Source organism: Corvus cornix, chromosome 6, assembly GCF_000738735.6.
Source record: "Corvus cornix cornix isolate S_Up_H32 chromosome 6, ASM73873v5, whole genome shotgun sequence".
NCBI lineage: Eukaryota > Metazoa > Chordata > Aves > Passeriformes > Corvidae > Corvus > Corvus cornix.
In genome coordinates this window covers 32021183-32039543 of record NC_046336.1, presented here as the reverse complement: position 1 = coordinate 32039543, position 18361 = coordinate 32021183, and the positions used below count along the sequence as shown (strand labels likewise).

At 37.9% G+C, this 18361-nt stretch overlaps 1 protein-coding gene across 2 annotated transcripts; it reads left to right on the top strand.

Moving 5' to 3' along the window:
- Nucleotides 1-538: 538 nt before the first annotated feature.
- Nucleotides 539-17430, top strand: SLC25A16 (solute carrier family 25 member 16). 2 transcript variants are annotated; one of them, XM_039553983.1, is made up of 9 exons: nucleotides 539-697; nucleotides 1538-1630; nucleotides 3776-3909; nucleotides 5575-5638; nucleotides 11162-11283; nucleotides 11812-11878; nucleotides 12601-12763; nucleotides 13661-13729; nucleotides 15293-17430. In XM_039553983.1, exons 1-9 carry the CDS (start codon nucleotides 604-606, stop codon nucleotides 15447-15449), a joined length of 963 nt encoding a protein of 320 aa, XP_039409917.1. In that variant the 5' UTR covers nucleotides 539-603; the 3' UTR covers nucleotides 15450-17430. The 2 variants fall into 2 exon arrangements, with proteins under 2 accessions (XP_039409917.1, XP_019142227.1); XM_019286682.2 differs by lacking the exons at nucleotides 539-697; nucleotides 1538-1630 and adding an exon at nucleotides 2922-3305 and having other exon boundaries at nucleotides 15293-15537.
- The last annotated feature ends 931 nt before the right edge of the window (nucleotides 17431-18361 follow it).

Genomic DNA, 18361 nt, shown 5'->3' with positions numbered 1-18361 from the left:
CCGCTGATTTTTCTCTATTTTTTTTTCAATATCGGTTTCCCTTTTTGATGCATTTTGAAACTTGCATACAAATAATCATACTGAGTGTTTTTTCTGGGTATGAAACTATAATTGTAGACAGAAGAAATATTAATGTTCCAGCACGAAGTTTAAGTAGCTATTTAAACGGTTAAAAATAAATCGATATATTTTATTGTATAACCTAATTAGAGCTCTTCAGGTTTTGGTTATGTGCACCCATAGGTCTAAATACCCGTTCGCGAAGTGCGTGGATGACTGTTTTTAAGGAGCAGCAAGCGATCCCCGGGGGCCCTAATAAACCGGTTCCACGCCTCATCGTGCTCCGGAGCAGGTAAGGGGTGAGAAGCGGCCCCTGCAGCGACTCCGGCGGGGTTAACCCGGGCCTTTCCCGCGGACAGGGTGCGGAGGGGCGGCCCGACCGCTGACGCGATCCGCAGGCGCCGCGGCGTGGCCCGGCGGCCCGGCCGCGGCTCAGCGGGGCCGCCCCCAGCTCCGCCCCTGCGGCGCGGCGGGGGCACCGCGCTGCCCCGTGCGCCGCCCGCTCGCCGCCTGAGGGAGCCGCCGCCGGCACGGCCCTGCCCCATGGCTTCTCCGGCGGCGGCGGGGCCCGGCGCCGCGCTGCCCCCGGCCGCGGCGCACCGAGACTTCTACTGGCTGCGCTCCTTCATCGCCGGAGGTGGGTGCCTCGGGCGGGGGGCGGCGGACTTTCGTGTCGGTGCCCCCGGTAAAACTGCTGCCGAGTCTCGTCACCCGGGGAAGCAGGGAGCTCGCTTTCCTTTTTTCCCCTAATAGACTAACGCGGGTGACGCGGTGCGCGCCAGTGACTCGCACGTGTGTCAGAACCAGCGAGGAGCCCCGGTCAGCCGCCAGTTAAATGTTCCCAGAGCCCAAACCCTCCTTGGGTACTCGGGGAGGGTGGGTTATCCCTGTCGTCAGACTGTTGCGGCTGCTGTTGAGGAGATGAAGGTGGTGGGTGCGAGGCAGCCTGGCAAACAGAACGCCGCATCAGTAACCTCTTAGAGAAAAAGCCTATTTATTCTTCCTATATTCTTCCCAGTTGTCTCAGCTCTCTGATTTGCTGGGGGTAGGAGAAGGTTGTATTTATTTAAAGCTTTTACATCATGCCGCACTCTCTGTTGGATCTCGCTCTCCGAAGTAGCGCAGGGTACACGGGCAGACACGTAGCCCACCTCCTTGGGGAGATCAGCAAGGGCTGTTTTCACGCAAAAGGGAAGGAGGAAACACGATGGAAAACTCTTGAGTAACTTTCAGGAAAGTTCCTTTTGCACTGACCTCTGCAGCTGAGACAGACAGTGGCCTGGGTAAACAGGAAAAGTAGCTTAAATGTTTCATTAATTCTTCAAGGGCTTTGTAGCATCTAATAGAAACTGTTTACTTGTCATTGAGGCTTTTTCCAGTTCCTGACTGAGTTAACTACATTAGAAAAGTCCCTTATTTAGCTGCTGACCTAAAGAACTTTTGTATTCTGTCACTTTTCTGTTTCTGTCTTGGAAAGGTGTTGCAGGATGTTGTGCCAAAACAACTACTGCACCACTGGATCGAGTAAAGATTTTGCTGCAAGCTCATAACCACCATTACAAACATCTAGGTAAGATGGCTGCTATGTGTCTAATTTTTGGTTTTAAATGCAACGTGTGTGGTTTGGGTACATTGATTTACTCGGTGATGAGGCTGATAAAAAAGGTGCTCATCAGACGGAAGGTTGTATCTGTCTGGTCAGGCTCTGTGCCATGTTTTGTTACTGTTTGAAAAGAAAAACAAAGCCCTGTGTAACTTGTGGTATCAGTTGATGTATTAGAGACTGAGATGTCAGAGTAATCCTCAATAAGGCATGTAAGAGCTAGGCTTGATCTTCCCCTTACAGAAGCCAGCAGGAGATTGGTAATCACAGCTTCAAAGCTTGGATCATTTCAGTAAAAACTGTACTGCAGTGGGTCCCAGTTCCCAGGGGGCGTGGGAATCCCTGATTTTCCGAGAGTGCCATGGCTGGTGGGAATTGGAGAGAGCAGCAGGTTTATGCCTGGTGTAAGGTGCAGATGATCTGTATTCGGCATCTGTGTTGCATCATGGTGAGAGCAAACTCACGTGTCCAGAACTGTTCTCTGCGGGCTGTAACAGTGCCCTCTTGTGCGGAGTCTTTGAGCCATTTCTGCCAGATGTTACTGAAATATGTCATAACTTTTGCTCCAAAATTTAAGGCTTGTAATTGTCACAGAAAAAAAAAAAGACTTGCCTAATTTCGCATGTAACTAAACTTGTTTTTAACTTAGACACTAAAGATAATGTTTTTTAAAAGCTGAAAAAAATAAAACATTAAATCATAAAATTCAGTGGATATATATTCACTGTGGCAAAAAGGGAAACACAAGCAATGTGTTCTAGTAATACAAACCCAAGTATACACTGAAGTTTGCAGCCTAAGGGTTGAAGGGTGAAATAATTGGTTTGACTGAGATTTTAAATCCTCATTTTCAATTTGCTTTGTACTGTGCCATAGTTGGCTAGTAAAATCTTATGTTCTTCCCTATTTTGGGAGTCAAATATGATGCTGATTATTTGAAATGTGTCTGACTTGAATGTGTGTCCATGTTACATGTAGGCAAAAAAGGAGAATTATGTGGATGAGGTACCTGTAAGTGCAGAGACACGATGGGTCAGTTCATCAAAGTCTTCACTATCTGTTTTTATACCTTTGCATTGTGGAGTTTGTGCCACGTGGATCTCAGAGCATATGTTCTAGGAAATAGGAACAGTAACTCATCATTGCAGGATAGAAATTCTAGTCTTGGCATAAGTAAGTTCAGATGCATGTAATAAGCATGACATCTTAAAAATAAATTAACTGTAAAATATTTAATAATATATTCACATACAATGATATATTAACAAGGTGCACTAATCTATTCATATTCTTAGAACCCCAGAAACTAATAATTACTTGTTTGGTTTAAACTTCAAATGAAAGTTTGTTAGCTACTCTTTTTTTCCTGCCTGAAAGCAAGATTAATGTGTCTTTTTCATGTTCCACTCTTAGTTATTTAGTAGTTGCATGTGAATGAAAACTGACTGTCACAGTTAATTCTTTTATAAAATCAAAGTAGAAAGTGAATTTGACAGCAACTGTGCATAACTAATGTTTATGGTAAAACTATAGGTTTTGCCAAACTTTGTGTGATCTTGCATTATTTCCCACCTATTAAAAGGGAGCAGGATTGCTTCTTGTTGCAACAACTCTGAGACAAAGAGTGCGAGACGTTTAAGTTGTAAGTAATGAGAGTCTTCAACATATTTACTTGATTTCCTCAGTGATGGCATTTAATCTGCAATATAGCATGTAGCAATATCAGTTTGTTTTGCCATACTTTAAAGTATTTACATATTTATTTATTTAGAATTGACTGAATTGCAAGACAGCCAGTTCCCTCCCTTGTGTTACTGCCATTAGCTGCTGTGGGTGGATAGTGGCATCTGCAGTAAGGTTGCTCACATTCTGGGCAAATCCTGGGGCCTGAGTGCAGAGGTTCACTGGGTCTGGGAGATGAGAAAGGTGATAAAACTTAACCTTAAGCCTCTCCCTTCCAGCAGTGTTTGGGCAGTGAAAATGGATTTTCCACAGTTACATGAGTAACATAAAGCAGCCTTAGCTTTATATGCTTACTTTCTTTACAGTAGCATTTCTTTGGTTTTTTTTCCTTTCCCACAGTTTTAAATACCTCTTTTTGTATTGCTGCAGGAGTATTTTCTACGTTGCGTGCTGTCCCCAAAAAGGAAGGCTACCTTGGGCTGTATAAAGGAAATGGGGCAATGATGATTAGAATCTTCCCGTATGGTGCTATTCAGTTTATGGCATTTGACCAATATAAAAAGGTAGCTGAATTTATTGTTTTCCTTTTCTTTTTTTTTCTGCCTGCAATAAATACAGACTTATTGAGTGATTGAAACTAACACTGAAATTTCTGGGTCTTATTAATTAGCTGTACTTCTTTTCTAGCTGTTGCTTAATTTTTTCAGAACCTACTCATTAAAAATATCAGGGCAACAGGGAAGTTTTTGCAATGTTGCTTAAGGAAAAAGAAATTCACATTGATTTCTAAATGTTTGTATTGTTGAGAATAATACCCTTTCTTTCAATGAAAACAAAAGGTAATTTAAAGTCTGCTGCTATTTGTATTGCTATGAGGTAGCCCTTTGTGAATAATGTAGGAAAAAATGTAAAATGAAACATCTTTATTGTATTTATGTTGGAATTCCTAGTACTTGATGGATAGAATCAGTTAAACTTGAAAGTCTGTCTGGATATGACTGTTATATTTGACCCGACAAATTATTATGTCAGGCTGTAGATAAAAACGACCTTGAAGATAAAAATGCTCATTTCAGGGTTCTGCAAGATTTGTGGATTCCTTTCTGTTTTCCTGCATTTACCCTTTCATAATAAATCCTTGCAACATCTCATGGAGGTCAGTTGTTAGCATGAACATGTTTTTAAGCATTGCTGTTTGTGGTAAAAAATACCATTTTGCTACTAGAGAGGAGAAATTTCATGTTTGAAAGGTCAGATTTAGTACCCAACCAAGTAAATGGTACAATATTTACTGAAGACAATGCGATTGAAATTGTCATTCCCTTCCCTAAGAGTAAATTTCAGGAGACTGATGCAAAGAAGTTACTGTAATGGGTTTTGTAGGTTCTCTTTTTTGTGCTGTAATCATGAATGCTGTTGATCTGTGCATGTTTTATGTGGTGTGGAATAAAAGACTGCATGCCATGCTTTATAATTGAAATGATTTATGAATCCGCAATTTCAAGACACCAGTTAGCATTATAGCACTTTTCTTTATGTATTAATTGACCAGAAATCTTCACAGTATTTTGCGTGGGTATGTAAAAGAAAAAAAAATTCTTAAAGGAGGAAGGTATTAAATGATGTTTATAGCAGAAAGTGAAAGTCCCAGTTATTTGATAAAAGCCTGGAAACTAATTTCTGACTTCCTTCCAGGCCGTAATTAACTCAGCAAGTTCTTGCTCTGAAATGTTTGTCCTTTCTCTCTTCCTTTTTATTTCTTCTTTTTTACTTTCTTTTTTCTTTTTTATTTTAATCCAGTTAAAATCTTTATGGGAGTGTTTCACATGATGTGCATGTAAGAAAAATTGATTCTTCTTACTTTTCAACTTTGTTCAGTGTCCTTTGCTCTCTACATATTCAGTTTGCCTTGTTTAACACACATTAAATGGTAACTAAATAAACAATTAATCTGGTTTCTGAAGTGAACAGTACAAATACTTTCAACTTACTGTTTTGCTTTGTTAGTAGAATTTTAGTACTTTCATGTTTTTAATAGGAAGTTGGAAACAGCAGCAGTGTTAAAAAATTCTTCTAACAGTAATTAAATGTTCTGGATTGAATTTGTAGCATTATAAATTTCTTGGAAACTGCTGCAGAGTTTGCACTAATGTGCTAATAAACTTCGTGCTGTGTATTTCCCTGTATTTTCTGGTATCTGACTACTGTAAATGTTCCATATTGTATAGGTAATAAAGAAACAACTTGGAATTTCTGGGCATGTGCATCGATTAATGGCTGGATCCATGGCAGGTATAGTTTTGTACTTGGATTTCAGACATGCCTTTTGCTGAGAAGTTAATATTTATTTAGAGGATGATTTGATGTAGTGTTGGGTCGAACTCCTGCAAATTTGTATTAAGCAAATATACTAGTAAATGGTTAATTTAACATGGTTGCCTAATTGAAACCTGTTTGTCTAAGAGTATTCTCTAAAATATATTTGTGTGAGCAGTGAATTCTGTGCTATGTTGTGAAGCACAGTTTTTTTTATAGCCTTTTATTATGACATTTAAAAAGCAAAAAAACCAGTGTAATCAATATGAAGTATAAAGCGGCAGGTTCTGGTAGAATTGGCTCATTAGCCACTCTGCCATTGCTTCTAGGTTGAATATAAGCCTACAGAAATAGAGAGAACTGCAGCTTCTTAAATTAGTAGTTTCTTTGGATTTGCCAGAAGCATCTGTACTTTTTCATGTCCAGCACAGGATTGTCATGATGCTCTTTAGGTCATATTTGTGAATGTTAAAATCTCTCACTTATTAATTAGTGATATAGCAGCAGAAAAGCCCATCAGTAAACTGCCAGTGTATAGTATGATTATATACTTGTTTTCCTCTTACTAGTCATTGAGTCAAAAGTAGCTAAGAAAAAACACGGGAAGGTAAGTAATAGTGGATTGCGTTTTAATTGAAGTGATTCTTCATGTGCTTTTAATTTGTAAAATAGGCTTAGTACTGTCTAGTCCTTAAATAGTTATGGGTGTTCATACTTAGCTTCTTTTGGAAAAAGAAATCTGGGATTTTTTAATACTACCTTTAGATAAACTAGGAAGATCTCATTAAAATATTCTGGCTTTGTGTGGCACCAGAGGAAAAAGAAAGAGAATGAAATTAAACAATGAGAAGAGTCCTAAAAACTAAGAAAACCTATTTGGTAAGATATGTTCCAGAACTTGGCTGGCTTTCTATCTGGAAGAAGTTAAAAAAAAAACTCCAGAGATAGTTTTGTTGGTTTTTTTTTTTCTTCCTTTTTTTTCCTTTCCCGTGGCTTTAACTGTGCAATTCACTCCTCCCCCCCAAGATTATTATTATTAGCTTTTCCAGGAGCTTTGTCAGAGACTGGGAACCTGACTTGGGAGGCGCTGTGAAAACACTGAATAATCAGCTTAACTCTGTCAGTGTTGGATGTGGTGGAATTCTTTGTGTAAATAAATTAATAGCATCTGGCATTGTTGTAAGCACCTTACTGGTTAAATCTGGTTTGTGTGGTTAGAGTAACAAAAATAAATTAATATACAGTGCTATCTGGCAACTACAATCAAATGAACTGCTTTGTGGTGTGTTTAAGTACAATATACTCAATAGTTTCGTTTTTAGACCCTCAGAACAGGAACTGAGCTTGACTTGGGGGTGAAATGAACATAGCGGTCAAGTGTATATATATAGGGTCACATGTGAGTGTCTTACTCTTTGTTTACTAGGTGGCATTAACTGCTTCTTGGGATATTCTTTAGATAATAAGAGGCAGAGGGTTTATCTTAAGTATATCGAGAAGATATGGGGGGGAGGAGGCACTAAGAAGAGCAGAGTGTTTGAAATCTGGTACAGAAGTTTTCTAGGTTTGCAAACAAAAAAGACTTGAAAGCAGTTGGTAATATTGCTTTTCCTCCTATGCTGGCTCCAATAAAGGATATTTTTCTGTTTCTTCCACACTTAAACACTAAAGGAGATGATGTGCTGCACACACCCCAGTGTTGGTGCAGAGGGGTCTTCACAGTTTCATGGGAAACAGTATTAAGAAGTTGAGAATAGATAACCTGTATTTCTTTTAACGTTTTTTCCCCCTCTACACCATCTAGCCACGCAGCTCTCTGCTTTCACTTCTCTGTACCCACTGTACTTAAATCTTGCTTATGTCAGTGTTTCCAACACGACTAGTGGTCAACAGACCACTTCAAAGTGGTGGGAAACATTTAAGTATCTTCTGTAAGTGATAAATAGGATCCAAAGCATATCCACAGGGGAAAACAAGGCAGTGAGGATGGGGGTAGTGGAGGGAGGGAAAAGAAAAACCTATTGTAATGCATATATTTAAGGAGACCAAGTTAAAGTTACTGTGGAAACTCTAACTCTGAATTTCCTGAGTCTTGTGTGATTCAAATTTCAGCTGTAACACCTCATTAACAGAAAAATAGTGTATAGCTTCTTTTAAGGAAAGACAGAGCTGGGCAGAAGAGAAATCATAGAGGTTAGTGGGGTTTAGGAAAGAAAATTATCAAATAACAACAAAAATGAACAACTAACATTAAATGAAACATCACAGGATGATTTTACAAATTAATTTTTAAAAAGTTTTCTAATAGAAAATCCAAATTAAAATGTGTATTTTAATGCACAGAAATGTATATTTCCTCTCCTGCACTTGATTAACTTCAAAATAACAAAGCCAAAAAAGACTAGATGTTATCTAGAATAAACTCAAATTACATTAAACTAATACAGAAAGTATGTTTTTGCTTTTAGCTTTTTACTTTTACTAAAAGTGATTGAAAATAGTACCGATTTAGCATTGTCTAGGAGGATATTGGCTGTCTCCATTTTAAATAGTATGTAATTAACAGTTACCTTCTTCAGTCAGCATTTAAAAAGAATCTGGTCTAGTTCTTCAGATGCACTCTGGAGGGAAACATAGAAATACTAGGACTGGTAGGTTAGGCATTCTTAAACCTGTCTGGTAAATATTTTTGTCATCAGCAGTTTCTCTGTATGTAGTTTCTGAACCTTTGTTTTGTTCAGAAGATGCTACTTGAATAAATTTATATTAGCTGAGGAACAAATCTTCTGCAGTTCAAGGCTGTGTCTTGTGCTTATCGCTCTTTGAGCTGTATTCCTCTGAATTTCCTGGCAGTGCTTAGTTTGATCTCTGGAGCTACTGATAAGTACAAAGAGCATAATACAGAGATTACAAGAATTTGCATACCAGCTGTATGCAATGTAAATGTATTTCACGTGGGTTTTTTTCTTGCTTGAGATAGTTTTTTATTTTTATTTCCAAAGAAAGAAAATTACTAAGAATGGAGGGATAGTAGGGAAATTGGGAGACAGATAAATCCCTGTAGAGCTAATCTCAGTTGTTAACTCCCAAAGCCTGGGAAGCAAATCAAGGACAGTCTAATCTGCTGCACTGTCACTAAGTCTTTAGTCTGTGTAACCCAGTATCGTGTCCCCAAGAGTGGTCAGAGGTGCTTGAGGACAATATGGGATGTCTTTCCCTGTCTTCTGACTCAGCATTGGCAGTGAAAAAGTCTGCTGGTTTTGAGGAAGCGTCTCTTTGAAGAGCCGCTTCCCTGTTACGATTATTTCAGATCAGACAGTGGGAACTGCTGTATGTATCTCTTAACTGTTGATATACTTTCAAGTCTGTCCTGTTTAACCTACCACAGGAGAGATTTTTGGCTTGGCTATCACTAATGGGAATAGACTTTGCTTTTTCAAGACTGGAACTGAGCCTTAAGATGCTGTGCTCTGACTTCTCGTAATATTGTATTTAGGGAGCAGAGGTGAGATCAGTAATTTTGTAGACTTCACCACAATGGCTTTGTCCCACAGCTGACTGCCATTCCTCTTGGAAAGGATAGTGTCTCTCTTGAGCCCCAAAGGAAATCTTGATCCCTTGTATGTACATTCCTTATATGAGCAATAACATGACTCTCCCAGTTGCTACAAGACAGCATATATTGTGGCTGATGTCCCAAATCCCATTTTTTTTCCAGAATTCATGGCTAGAAGATTTTAAGAAAAAGTAAAAAAAAAAGTTTCTAATTAAGTCCTTACTACATACGGTTTCTTTCAGTTTCTTTTTTTTGTGCTGTTTTCAGACTGTGTTCACTAAATAGTGCATTGACCAAGCTCTTGGTTGATCTATTTGCTATCCTTTGTTCAGAGGAAGTTCTTGGGTACATATCAGTGCATGAGTGAAAAGAGAAGTGGGGGTAAAGTCCGTTTTCTGAAGTGGGATAACTTTCTTGTGCATTCTTAAGCTCTGTAAAAGTGCTTCCCCCCCCCCTTAATTTTTTTTAAACTGCTTGAATTAATCTATTTTATGGTATTTCTGGACATGTCAGGGAATCCATTAGGAAAAGGCTTTATACTGAGGGATTGCATTTCATGTAGGTCAGTGGAAACAGTCTTGAAGTTGCTTTAGTGTTTTACAGCTTCCAACTTCTGAATCCTGTGGGTGAGACAACATCAGAAATAAACCGCAGATGTCTGCTTTTGTTCAGAGGATTGTCAAAAATCTCCAAAAGAGGTGTTTTTGTCTTCTAAAATGAATTACTGGTGGGATACTCTAGAAACCCACAAACTTGGCTTTCAATTGACAGTTGACCACTGTCAGATTTTTGGATAGTTCACTTAGAGTGTTGTTTTTTTTTTTTCTCCTCACCATTTAATCAGAATAAAAAGTGTGCTTATCTTCTGTTGGACCAAATTTAAAAAAGTTACATTTAGATAAATCAGAGCAGTTGCTAGAAAACAGAGCCAATTACAAACATTTTTACTTTCTTTTTTTCCTTTCCCCAGATTTTTTTTTCTGTTTGGGTTTTTTTTTTTTTTTTTTTTTTTTTTTTTTTTTTTGGTGGTTTTTTTTTTTTTTAGGTGACTGTGGTGTATCATCAGAAAATGCTGTTGTTAGTCAACAGTTTTAACTATTCCCTCCAAAGAATTTGTCAGCCATTCAGTGGTTTATTTCAAAACCTAGCAGTTGGAAAGAATTTGTTATTCAGGTAACTGTTAGAATTGTTTTCTGCACTGGAGATGTGTTTCCAAAATTGCAAGTTGGTCAGCATTTTAAGCCATTTTGAAGCAACTCATAACTGGATGAGTCCTAAGATTTGAAATTTTTTTCCATTTTTTTTGCACTGTAAGTCCAGAAAGCTTTTCTGCTCAGTTTTAAAGTAGAAGTGCTGATGTAACAGGAACTATGAAAATGCAGAAATGCAACACAGTTAAGTATTCCTCATCAGTATGAACCTGGCTCTATTTTAAATGTAATTAGAGAATATTTAGTGTGTCATTAGAATAGGTTTAGTATTTTCAGATGCAGTAGATACATGTATCTGTAATCACACCAAACCTTTTTGAAATAAAACATGTAAATTTGGTGGTTTGAATTTTTTTTTAATAGGGTAGGATTCGGTTTCATGGTTGCAATCCAGTAAAGCTGATGTGCTTGACTAGCCTGATTCTTAGGAGCTATGAATTTCAATAAGATTGCTCAGGTGAATATAGTCAGGCCCATAAATCTTGGAAAATCTAGGCCTAGGTGTGCTGCTTCAGTGAACACCAAGTACAAACAAATCCTTTGTGTGTTGCTGGAGTTAGTGTTCCTGTTTGCTGATTGTAAGTGACTTTAAGTGTTTCTTTAACAAAATACTTTGTATATGCTATTGTATTCACTATCACAAAAGGAAATTCTACTTTTCAAAATAATCCTAGAATCAGATAAGGTGTAGGTGAGTTTTGTTTGCTTGTTTTGTTTTTGTTTTTAATAAAGGTATTACAGCAGTGATTTGTACTTACCCTCTTGATATGGTTAGAGTTCGCCTGGCGTTCCAAGTAAAAGGGGAACACAAGTACATGGGAATTATCCATGCATTCAAGATGATTTACACAAAGGTATTTTTTCTTTTAATCTTCGATTTTGTCAAAGCAAAGTATGCTCTTTAAATAATATTGCACTGCATTGAACATAATGGCTTAGTGCAAAATAACATGACCTCGTTGCGTGCACTTTGAATTTTTAATGTAAGAAGTTATTTGGATGGTGCTTTTTGACTTGGGCTGCTAAGCTGTAGCTAAGGCTCATGTAAGTGGGAGGTCAGAAACAGTGGAGAAGTTGCTTTTCAAGAGAAGTGGTAATGTTACCAAAAAGATTTGTGGAGGAGGGCTATGTATAATGCATAAATGTTTCCAGTTATGATGTTGGATGTAGATTTTTCTCCTTCATTTTCACTTATTTGTCTCCTCTGGAGCCAGGCAGTTGTCCCTTCAATTCTTCAGGCACAAGAACCAGAACATGACATTAGCTCCTTGGTGGTAGATGGTGCTAGTCAGATTGCTGTCATGGGACTCTGTATGAACAGTTGTGTAACTTCAGACACTTGTATTTCTTGCCACAAATGCTGCTGTATTTTTCTTTCAAAGGAAGGTGGTTTTAGTGGGTTCTACAGAGGGCTGATGCCGACTGTGGTGGGAATGGCGCCATATGCCGGTAAGTTAAAAACAGAACATGGCAATCCTTCAGCACTTATGTGCACTACGAAGTTTGTTTAATGTGTTTGCACACCTAGTTAATTAGCTTCTGTTCAAATCATCTTCAGTGGTGCTCCTTAAAAAGTGTCTTCAATAGTCAAAGCCTAGCTTTTCTGAAATTTGGAGTTGAGAGTGAGAAAGGTAAACTAGTGGTTGTCTTTGCTTCCCAGTTTTCCCACAAGAAAGTATGGAGGCTGTTTCTCTCAAACAGGCAGATCCATGGGAGCAGGCGCGCTGTAAATGAAGCCTCAGCGCCTCCGTATTGGCTCCATCTCCTGGTGATTTTCCGTAAATACTCCCGCATGTAAAGCAGCGGTGAGGTGGAACACAGGAGCAGAACAGCCCAGCTAAACTACACTCGTTTTTAAAAGCTGAGAGATGTCCCTCAGTTAGAAAGATCTTAGGAGCAAGGAAAGATTCCTGACAGCGATCCAGTAACTTAAAACTCGCAGTCTAGCTTATTTAAAACAGTCTTGTAGCGTTGTGTATAAACACAAATTCATTTGGACGGAAGTTACAGTAGAAGTTCAAAATATTGTTTATTTTTTTCTGCTTAAGAAAAATCTTCTAAAAGAACTGGAGAATAGTTTCATTTTGTAAATGCAGCTTTTTTTTTATGATGATATATCAACAAATAATTTGCTTATCAATGAAAGTACATAAAATTAAATTTCCTTTTAGGTTTTTCATTTTTTACCTTTGGTACCTTAAAGAGCATTGGACTTGCTCAAGCACCTAACTTGCTTGGACGGCCTTCATTAGATAACCCCGATGTCTTAGTTTTGAAAACACATGTAAATCTGCTGTGTGGTGGCATAGCCGGAGCAATAGCTCAGACGATATCGTAAGTTTGGGTATGGGGTTGGTTTTCCTCTCTACAGCTGTTCATTCTGAAGAAACTTTTATCTGATACAATTTTATATAAGTGTAGTTATTAGTAAGGTTTTAAAATTAGTTAATCAAATACTGAAATTCAGGTATTTCCAATTGTTTCTTTTACTAAGTATCTATTTAAAATAATCTTTAGGGTCCTTTAAGAGATATCCAATGAGTTGTTTAAACAAATTCAGGCAAATCTCCTAAAATCCACTGGAATTTTTTTAGTAGCAATCTTATTTCTTAGCTTCTTTGGAAAGCTAAGAAATTTTGACCCTGAACATAATTTGCGGTATTTTATTATTCCAATTTATTTTCAAATCTATGTAACATGTGAAGCCATAGGATCAAAAAAAAAAAAAGGACAAGTCTTAGATATTGTATTTGCCATTTTTATTACTTTGCTTGCTTCTTCCTTTCTCATTCTGTCCTTGCTCTATTTTATTTTGTCCATAAAATAAGTTAATTTAATGGACTTACACGGTATGGATTTTTCACTAAATCACTGCATTGCAAATATAATTGTCTGTTAATCCTTAAACTGTTAATTTTATTTTCAATGGAGGGGTCTTCTCCCTTCAACATTTTACAGATTGTTCTATACTCTCATCTGATCTTCATGTCTCTTCCTTACTAGTGCCAAATGGAATATATTAAGAGCTCTGGTTTGCTGGTTTTGGTTGTGTAAGGAGATTCTCCCTTTTTGGAGAACTTCCAGCTGCGTTAAGAATCTAAGCTGGATTCCTGACTCACTGAAAAGGGATCTTGAAGGTTGTGCATGGACTTCTTTGTATTCTTGTTTAAACAATGTTCAAACAGTCATCACACATCTGGTTGAACTGCTGTTTAAATATCTTCTCTGTAGATATCCCCTGGATGTAACTCGTAGGCGAATGCAGTTAGGAGCAGTACTCCCAGACTCTGAAAAGTGCCTGTAAGTATTTCCTTTTCATCCATAGTAACTGTGTTCTTGGATGTCTGAGCAAAGTTCAGCTCTTAATTTTAAATCTTAAAAATAAGAAAACACGCCCCCCCCCCCCTCCCCCCCCCGAACTACTATGTTGTTATTTCTTCATTCTTTTAATAAGGAAGTTTCCACACAGACAAAAGCTGCCATTATCAATCTGGGATTAAAAAAATACCTGAAATTACAATGGCACCCTTGTTAATAATCCTGTGTTTGTATTAGTAAAATGGTTTTTTTTGTATTTTAGTGCAACTTGTGCTACCTTTAATATCAGCGAAATCTCTTAAGAGACCAAATGCTTCTACTCAAATGAAATTGTTTCAAAGTGTATTTTAATGGTGCAGAATCTGTTCCATAAATTGATTTTGCATAATACAAGTTTATTTGAGCTTTTTTACACTGACAGTAATCTCCTACACCCCACACATTGTTGAGGTTCCTCCAGTAGAAGTGGAAGCACCGTAATAACTTAAACCATAATAGTATTAAATCAGCTCTCATCTTGAAAAACTTCCTGAATTTCAAATTGTCTCAATCAAATTCATTTCTGGGACAGTTTTCTCTTGGTTAGTTTCAATCTTGTGGAGTTGTGTATGTCTGAATCCAGTGCAATGAAGTGTGAACCACCTGCATGGAAAGTTGGGTCCTACCAAGAGTAGTCTGAGTGACCAAACACAAACAACCTTGGTTGTTTCACAAACAACCTCAATGTTGCTTAAATGTGAAGGTTCTGTTTGGTTTTCTTTAGCAGCCTTTTTTTTTTTTTTTGCTTGGCTATTTTCCACTCCTGATAATTTAAAAATAAAAATGTGTTCATTGTTCTCAGGGTTTTATTTTTTGCATTTGTGAGGACTACTTTTACAGAAACAAGGCTTCCCAATTTAACAATTTTATTGTGGTTGTGTAGAGAGCTGTGCCTTGAAGGAGATACACATATATATCTTTAGAGGATGAGAGGATAAAGCAAGTAGGAAGTCTTGAAGCTTTGGAACATACGGAAGATGTTCTCCAAGGGCACTCTTTGAGAGCATGGAAGTACCAAGCACCTTAAGTGCTTTCCATTTATGTCTGTTTGCTTAGTTTCAATACAAGTATCTGAGGAAAATTCTCTTTGCATATACAGTGCAATTTCTGCTTTTAATAAGGTCAAATATTATATACTTAGGTTATTATTTGTAAAAAGAGTTGATGCTTCTCAGGTCCTTCCTGCCAGTTAGGCAAGAGAATGAATGTCTGGAGCCATTCTGGTGTAAAATATCTTAATATGTCATGTAGGGCAGGTGTTTTCAGATTGACAGTTGTTTAGCTGGGACTGCACCATCCTCTTCCGATTCCCAGCCCTTGGGCCTAAATTTCTTGTGGAAACTCAGGTTGTCTTTTTAGTCATATATGGCTTTGCTATGTGGAATGCCATGGGTTTTTCTCCATGGATCTCTTAAAACCAAAGTAAAAAGTGTCTTGTATTTAAAGAAAATTATTTTGATATTGAATGTGTGTATCCACTAATGATTTGAGTTCTTATTTTTCCAGTACAATGGTGCAGACACTGAAATACGTGTATCAACAACATGGAATACGGAGAGGACTATACCGTGGCTTATCCTTAAATTACATTCGTTGTATTCCTTCCCAGGCTGTGGCTTTTACCACATATGAACTTATGAAACAATTCTTGCACCTCAACTGATTCTTTCTTTTAGAAGACCTTTCTGTAAAACTACACTATCAATCCTCAAATTATATTGATGAGTAAATTACTTGAAGTTTAAAAAAAAGCTTTCTGTTACTGTGGACCTGCTGTTGTCTGACATCTTTATTTGCCAAAATGTGGTTAATTTCCTGGAGTCAAAACCAGGTGACACATCAAGATAACGTTAGCTAGCTCTAAACACTTTTTATGCACTTGATCTTCTTGGCTTCATTAGATGAATTTTAGGAACGACAGTTTTGGATATGACACCCATGTTTTATACGGTTCCTAAGCCGTTAGTTATTTAGCTTTATCACCATTCCAGGAGTTACATGCTGCTGATTATGCTGCTTTTTAAGCTAGTAATTAGGTAGCTCTTGCTCTTTAAAAATTAAATGGAATAAACTGATTTGAACATAAGGCAATGATTTTGGTATTCAGATCCTTGGCAGGTCTGTAGAAGCTAAGCTTGCAGACCACACTTTAAGCAGCCTTTCATTCTTTCTCTGTACAAGTTTTCTGTATGCAAGAACAATGCATAAGTCTTCACATTGGTACACAGGAAAGTCTCCTCAGCCATTTAAGTTAGAACCAGCAAGATGGATTTAGCAGTATTAGAAATCTTGCAATTTGGAAGCCAGTTTCTTGGCATACGTTCTACTCTAAGAAATGCTGTACTACACAAATAAAAGCAAGGGGGAATTTTACGGGGATGAGTGCTAGAAAAGATGTCCTTGTGGCAGGTAGTAGGGGTCTAATCTTAGAAAGCTTTTCTGTGGAGCTGAATCTTCTTGATTTATTCTTGGTTTATTCAAGGCTGAGTATGTTACATACTTTCCAGTACTAGCTGGTGTAAACAGGTTTTTCCCTACCTTAAACCATGGTGACAAAGAAGACTGCATGCTGCTGCATTTACTTGTTCAGGCGTATGGGCCATATCCAACCTCATGCGGAAAAGAAAATTAAGATTGTATTGGAGTCTGTAGGTGTGTGTATGTACTGTTTCTGAAGTATGGTGTGCAATAGACTATTGCATGTTTGCCTCCTCCTACAATTCCTTTTCTGGAAGGAATTATTTTATACATGATTTGCATTGGTACTCTTGATTTTTACTCATGTGATTCAGGAAACTGTAAAGCATTTACTTCATGTAAGTTATTTATTTATTGTAAATATTTTAGCAGTGTCTTCTGAGAATTGGCAATGGTTATGCTAAGTGGTGGATGGTAAGAATGATCTGCTTAATTTTGACAAATTTAACAAACTGAATTTTCAGCTATATATTCAATATCAACTTCTGTGGCTCAATTTTTCCCCCCAGTTTCATAAAATTATGTATTTCTTTGAAATTTACAATGTAGCTATGGACAGAGAATGAGATGCATCTGGATATATTTTATTAAAATTTTTGAGATAATGTCTGTGTGATTGGTATATGTTGCAACCAGAAGGAATACATGTTTCTGGAATTATCTGTATGTTTGCCGTTATAGGTAAATATGCACAACATTGTTATTCTTACTTAAGAGACAAGAAATATGCTTTTTCATCTGATCTTTAGTTTCACATAAAGGAAAGCTAACCAATATCACAGTGAATTTTTACATTTTAAAGCTCTTGCAGTAGCGATAAATCCACTGTATTAGGAAAACTAAAGTGCCTTTCTTTGTGTTGTTTTGCTGTGTGGGCAAAAAAAGCATCTTTTCAGATGCCAGTTTTTTCATGTGGATACTGTTAGGGATGATTAAGAGTTTTACATTTTAGTTCTACTGCAAGGGATATATTTGAGGAGTGTCATGATAAGTTAAACAGTTGTTATGCAGAATAAAGTAGAACCCAGCATGTTCATGTTTGAGAGGAAAAGAACTAAAAAGTATCTCCTAAATACTTGAGGTATTGAATGTGAAAAACATTCCTACTTGATGGAACTGTGCTGTATTTTCAGAATTAGTTTTTCTAAATAAAATTTAACACTGTATGAAAGTGTTTTAACATTAATTCCTGAATCTACACAGTTAAACTTGGAAAATGCTGATGTATCTTAAAATTGTAAACATTTTCACAACCACTGATGTCAGAAAAAAAGAGATGTAGTCTGAACGCTTCTGCCCAGGTTTTGGCACTAGGACTCTCCCTAGAGATTCCGCAGACTGGTTGAATTTTAGATAACTTCAAAAAGATATTTAAAGCATATTTTGTACTTCATAAACATATTCTGTAGAGATTTTTCTGTGTATGGGAGATGTATAGGCAACATGGAAGAGACTACAGAACACAGGTTTAGCAAGGGCTCAAAGAATTTATGTAATCTCTTAACACCACATTGTGACTGCATTTAATAGTATCAACATGTAACTGTTAAATTATAATTAAGCTTCTCTTAGAGAACAATGTTGCAATGGAAAGCAACATTAATGTAGTTTACTGCGTGTATTTCAGGACTATCCCAAATAAAACGGAAGTGGCTTAATAATGTCCTCATCTTTTAAAATTCATCAATTTGAACTTGATCCTTCTGGTGGAATGTCTAACGATGGGCCAAAACTATCCTCTTTGCAGCAGAGTGAGACCTTCAGTATCATCTCAGAAAGCCAGGGACAACACATCTTTTATGAGGGGAAAGGTTTGACTCTCGGGCTCAGATTGGCCCATAAGCATCTTGGGAGCAGGAGGGGCGTCTAATATTACCTCATATCACCGAACCAGTAGCAGAAGTGGGGTCGGGGGAGGGACGGGACTTGAAAAACTGGAAATAAACCTGGGGCACGGCTGAGAGCGAGGTGATCGCCCCTCACAGCCCTCACCGCTCCTCACGGCGCGGGCCGCGCCCCTCCCCGAGAGGTGGCGCGAGGAGCCGCGCGCCGCTTCGCGCCTTCAGCCCGCGCGCGCGGGAGCCGCCCTCCCGCCGC

What these genes read in the sequence shown, in the direction of transcription:
- SLC25A16 (XM_039553983.1), top strand. Translation starts at nt 604, where the DNA reads ATGGCTTCTCCGGCGGCGGCGGGGCCCGGCGCCGCGCTGCCCCCGGCC. An exon ending in GGGAATGGCGCCATATGCCG is followed by an intron (nt 11,879 to 12,600) that starts GTAAGTTAAAAA and finishes ATTTCCTTTTAG; the next exon opens with GTTTTTCATTTTTTACCTTT. An exon ending in GCAATAGCTCAGACGATATC is followed by an intron (nt 12,764 to 13,660) that starts GTAAGTTTGGGT and finishes TCTTCTCTGTAG; the next exon opens with ATATCCCCTGGATGTAACTC.